Source organism: Mastomys coucha, unplaced genomic scaffold (genome assembly GCF_008632895.1).
Source record: "Mastomys coucha isolate ucsf_1 unplaced genomic scaffold, UCSF_Mcou_1 pScaffold4, whole genome shotgun sequence".
NCBI lineage: Eukaryota > Metazoa > Chordata > Mammalia > Rodentia > Muridae > Mastomys > Mastomys coucha.
Window position 1 is genome coordinate 22,455,886 of NW_022196910.1, and position 5,472 is coordinate 22,461,357.

At 46.5% G+C, this 5,472-nt stretch overlaps 1 protein-coding gene across 1 annotated transcript in view; it reads right to left on the minus strand.

Annotated features, from left to right (window-relative positions):
• Plxnc1 (plexin C1) overlaps nucleotides 1-5,472 on the minus strand; it is a 159,921-nt gene that overhangs the window by 48,454 nt on the left and 105,995 nt on the right. Inside the window, exons 16-17 of the mRNA XM_031350348.1 lie at nucleotides 5,361-5,463; nucleotides 3,007-3,109 (exon numbers count right to left, since the gene is read on the minus strand). Of these exons, the coding sequence (XP_031206208.1) occupies nucleotides 3,007-3,109; nucleotides 5,361-5,463 (206 nt within the window). The remainder of the gene's footprint in view (nucleotides 1-3,006; nucleotides 3,110-5,360; nucleotides 5,464-5,472) is intronic.

A 5,472-nucleotide genomic window follows, 5' to 3' on the forward strand; every position in this document is an offset into this window, starting at 1 on the left:
AGAAGAAGAAGAAGAAGAAGAAGAAGAAGAAGAAGAAGAAGAAGAAGAAGAAGAAGAAGAAAAGCTGGATTTTTATTAAAGGGGCCATTTCCATAAAGGTCATTCTAAAGAGAAAGGTGTTAAATGTAACGGGAAAAAAATTCCACTCATCTTAAAGTGAAAACAAAATCAAATAACCTTTGCTTAGAACCAAAGATCCCAGCTGGCTAGAAAGTAAGGAAGCAGGCCAAGTTTCCCTAAAGCCACTTGCCATGTGGATGGTTCATTCTTTTCTCAACATCTCTAAACAAACCTGGAGAAACCATAGATCCCTCCTCGCCTCAGGAGCCTAGCTTGCATAGTTTCAAAAGGGGTGATGTAACAGGCAAGTCATTGAGAGCCCCCACAGCCACAGCCTCTGTGTCCACATCATCTTGCTCTGAACCATGCCGTTTGAGTAGTCAATGCAACGAATCCTGGAGCTTCGGTTTATATCTCCGCTCTGTCATTTCATTTACTACCTGTGTGACCCTGAGCAAATCCCTTAGCATCTCTGTGCCTGCCTGCCTTATCCACAAGAGCTGTGATGTGGAAGAGATTACAAGCAGTAAATCTAGAGATCACATGGACCCGAGGAACTAACATTTGCCGGCTCTCATATGATCCCAGAAGGATCTTACCTTTTAACAGATGTTACACAAAAGGGGTTGGGGGAAAGTGTTTGCCATGCAGATACAAGGATCTGAGGAGCCATGGAAAGCCAAACACACCCACAGCAAGATGGGAGTCAGAGACAGGAGATCCCCCAGGAGTCCTAAGGCTAGCTACCCCAATGTATGCAGGGCACAGACAAGAAACCCTGTCTCAAACAAGGTGGAAGGTGAAGACCAGCAACATAAAGTTATCCTGTCATTTCCATGTGTGCAGTAGTATTTGGGCATACCACACACACACACACACACAGAGTGAGAGAGAGAGAGAGAGAGGGAAGAGACAGAGAGACAGAGACAGAGAGAGTCAGAGATTGAGAGTTTCTTTTTGAGGCAATTACACGAAGGAATGGCTACCAGCAAGTACAAACACTGTTCAACACAATTACACAGACTTCTTTCCTAGACTTCTTCATTATCTCAGCCATGCTTACTATTACCAGGACTGAGCACTTCCAAGAGAGCTGATTCTCAAACTGACCCAACCGGAGAACCCCTTTTTCTCATTTGGGGCAGTGGCTTCCCAGGAAGCTACCATGACTCAGCATGTAAAGGGAGCTGCAGTGGCCCACACAGCAGGGTTGGCTTCCTGGCTCTTCATGGCAGGCTTAGGCTAGATGCATCTAGTGTTTACATTAAGGACCTGGCTGAAGGACTAGGTCATGCTTCCCATAGCTGCCCTGTGACACATGCCTCTCTAGAATGAGTCAGAACAGGATGGCTTTGAGAGGTTCTGCAGATTCAAACAAATTACCTTCAAGGACAAAATGACTTCTTACAAAGTCAACAAGAGACCAGAGGTTTCTCGGGAGTCACAAAGTGGACGTAACTATCTGGCCAGGCTGAGAGGTCTGAACATCTCTGACAGCAGTTGATGCTCAAATCGGAGCTCAGCATTTATACAAGCAATCTTTTCCCTCGGAGCCCACATCAGCCAGGACTTTATGAAAACGTCAAGCCAAATTTTAGATTGCAGATATATGACAGAGGTAGACAACTTGGGGAAAGCATTAAAAAAAAAACAAAAACAAAATAATCACCGACGAGGCAACATAGGAAAATTCATTTCACGGAGCCAGTTATTCACAAATGTATATCTCCCCTCACAGGAGTGTCAAGTGCCCAACAAAAGCACTAAGGCCTTACGTCAACTCTCAAAGCAGAGATGGGCCCAGTCACCTACGTCTTATCTAATGCTCAGTAAGAAAACAAACAAACAAACAAACAAGGAAAACAGATTTGGAAACAAGTGAGTAAGAGGGGGGTGAGAAGACACACAGAAATGCCGACGCTTGCCTCTGTGCCCCTATGGTGTCAGAAAGGCGCCATGTTGTAGTTCATCAACAAACAAGATGAGCTGTTGATAAAGAAGGAGAGGAAACAGAAAGTAAAGGTTGGAAACTAACAGGCTGCAGGCACCAGCTATAGAGGTGGGTGGGGACCTTAGGGGATATAGAGACTGTGGTGGAAACCCAGAGAGCGAACACCCTGCCTTCAAGGAATAGCACTTGTCAAGCTCTAACAACTGATGAGATCTAAAACTGGGACCTGAGACTCAGACCTTGTGCACTGTCAACATAGACTTAAAGATTTATTCACTTAATGTATATGAGTGCTCTCTCTTCAGGTACAGCACAGGAGGGCATCAGATTCCATTGCAGATGGTTGTGAGGCAACATGTGGCTGCTGGGAACTGAACTCATGACCTCTGGAAGAGCGTCTCTTTACTGCTGAGTCATCTCTCCAGCCCCCTCAACACAAATGTAAAGGATGAGTTACCTAAGTTTTAGATGTCGGCTTCTTCAGTTAAAAGAAAAAAAAAAAAAAGGTTCTGTAGGATGCTAAAATAGGCCACAATCGTCCACTGGTGGTCAGCATGGTACTTCCATGTCCATAGGAAGCAGGGCATGTTGGAATGGATAACTCAGATACACTTTCAAAGCCTGACTCTCCTAGGAAAAGCAGGGCAGGAGGTGGGGAAGAGGTGATGCTCAGCAGAGGATGAGGTGGGATGACCAAGTTCTAGGAATCCTTAATGGACTTGTTTCCAAAACAATCCCAAAGACTTGTGGTGTCGGTGCCATACTTCTCAAACATCAAGGAACCATCTTGTAATTTGACTCTTTGTCAATGAAGCACCATAAAAACTCATTAGAGAGGCCGCAGCGCACCTGTTATTCACTTCTCAACTCTCTGACTTGGCCTTTCATCCATTAATATTTAATGGAAACAAAGAGCTCCCAAAAGCTGAAGGTCTCCTGCCCGCTGAGAAGCCTTGGGGAATAACTTCTCAGACTAAATGGAACAGGCCACTTACCAACGATGACAATGGCCAGTAAGATCGGAAGCGCGATCAGAAAATACCACGTGGAAGGAACAGATTCCTGTTCCACATAGAGTTCCAGGTTTCCCAGCTTGACCTGAGGAGACAGATTGGTACCATTGGACCCAGAGGAGCCGAGCAACATACGTATGTACACTATAAACTTCCCCCTAGGATACAGACGTGGTGGGATGAGCAGGATCTGTAGGTATTTTGGACTCGATCTATAGATTTTAAATGCTGGCCCTCTTTGTCCTGAGCCTTACTAGTGCAGAGGTCGGCTAACACAGAGGCAGAAGGCTTCTAGCCTTTCTCTACAGGGGCAATTACACTTCTCTTTCTCCTATACTGGTGCTTCCAGTCAGGAAGGTTTGAATATCACTTTCTCTGGTGAAAATTAGTTTGGCAAAGCTGACCACAGGATGATCCCTGAGGGTCTTTTCTGTTTTCTGCCCTTTTTGGGGGGGAGGGGGATGGTTGAAGGGTCAGGGGCTAAGAAAAACTTGGCAATTAAACTTGAAAAGGGAAGAACTCTACATCTGTCTTTTCTTTATCATCATACACATAAGTGCTAAGGTATCTGGAACCCTAGCTGCCCTAAGGACACACCAGGCAAAATGGTTGGGGCAGATCTTGGTGGTCAGGCTTTTCTCTCCTTGCAGGATCTTAAGTTAGTCTGCACCTGGCCTCATTCTATCATCTCCGAAATGGATGTTGAAAGGGCCTATGAGTAGGTAAAGGTCAAAGGTCTCTCTCCTATAGGATGTCAGCTCACACCATCCAGCTCTGTACTCATTCTCTCTCTAGCACCTGCCTAGAATCAGAAGCACAAGCACTCTGGCAATGGCTAAAAGGTCCTGATACTCTCTGGCCCTCCCCATCAAGTCTCTAACCTCCTGGGTATGCCCCCCCCTCCAACCATGCTGACCCACCAGATTCAGATCAGACCTAGCCAGTAGGCTTCTGCCTCAGCTCACTGGGAGCCTGTGTTTCCCTCTGTCCAGTCTGTCCATGGCTCCTTCTCCTTCCTTCTCCTCCTCCTCCCGGAGGCCCACATCCTAATGTCACCTTTCCAGGCAAACTTTTCCACCATCGGGTGCAAAGACTGGGTAGTCTATTTCCTCCTCCCCCTATGTATTGTCCTCCCAAAAGATTGTTCTTCACTGCATGTCTTCACTGGGACTCTCCAGCGAGGCAGCTGTTTCTGTCTGCTTTCTGCTCTGTCGGGTTCAATCCCAGTGCAGGCGCTTGGGAACTGTGCTGCAAAATGGAAGGGTGCCTGGATGTGCCACACCCAGCTAGCATGTAAGCAGGTTCCGATGTTGCTCATTTTGTAATGCCTACTTACTACCTCTTTTACCAAAATGATAAGCAGGGAAAGGGTCAGTGAGGGTCCCACATGCCTTACCTAGGGCCACACAGCTGTTAAGCAACACAGCCAGGACTCAAGCACACACTCACTTTTGCCTTCAAGAACAACTGTTCTTTCTTGTCTTTTAGCCAATTATTTTTTACTACAAAGCAAAAGGTTACTCTTCTCTCTCTCATAATGCTGGAGATTCAGCCTGGAGCCTTGCGTACCGCAGGCAAGCACTCTACCACTGAGCTATGGCCCCTGACTCACGGAGTTTTCCCTCTCTCTCTCCCTCTCTCCCTCTCTCTCTCTCTCTCTCTCTCTCTCTCTCTCTCTCTCTCTCTCTCTCTCTCTCTCTCTCTCTCTCTCTCTCTCTCTCTCTCTCTCTCTCTCTCTCTCTCTCTCTCTCTCTAATAGACTGTGCAGAGCCGCTTACGCTGGACAGAGTGAATACTACCCTGTATGTTTCTCTTCTCAGAGGGTCCTCAGGCACCTCTAGAAAACCATGACCTGCAGGAAAGGGCAGCCATGCTGGCGGAAGCCACTCTCAAACCATAGATTACTGGGCTGCCGACAGAGGCTTGCGCCACCCTGCTTGTGCCTAAGAGGCTTGTGTTTGGGGTTTCTGCATAGATATGTCACCTCTGCATTCAGAGAGAGAGGGGGTGACAGCTCAGTCATCAGTGGATCTGGAGACGCTGATTGCAGATGCTATGGTCTAAATGCACAGCTAGAACAAAAGCTATCAAGGCTCATTAGGATTATAGACAATGGTGTGTTCGGTGCTTTGATGTTCCAACAAGCTCACACATGGGTCTGCCTGCTATTCTGGTTGGAATTATGCTTGGGCTTGCAGTATCAGCTTTGTCGATCTTCCTCTATTTAAAGAGAAAAATCTAAATATCTATGAAAGATTCCACACCAACCTGGGGGTTAGTAAGGCAATTACTGAGACTCAGATAAAGACAGCAGGTGGGACATGCAGGTGACTTACACGGACTTTCTTAGAGGAGGTAGCAATGGTGTTTGCATTCTTAATGCTCTTGATCTTGCAAAGGATGGTTGTGAGATCTTGGTTTCTAGTAATGTTTTCAAAACTGCAATTA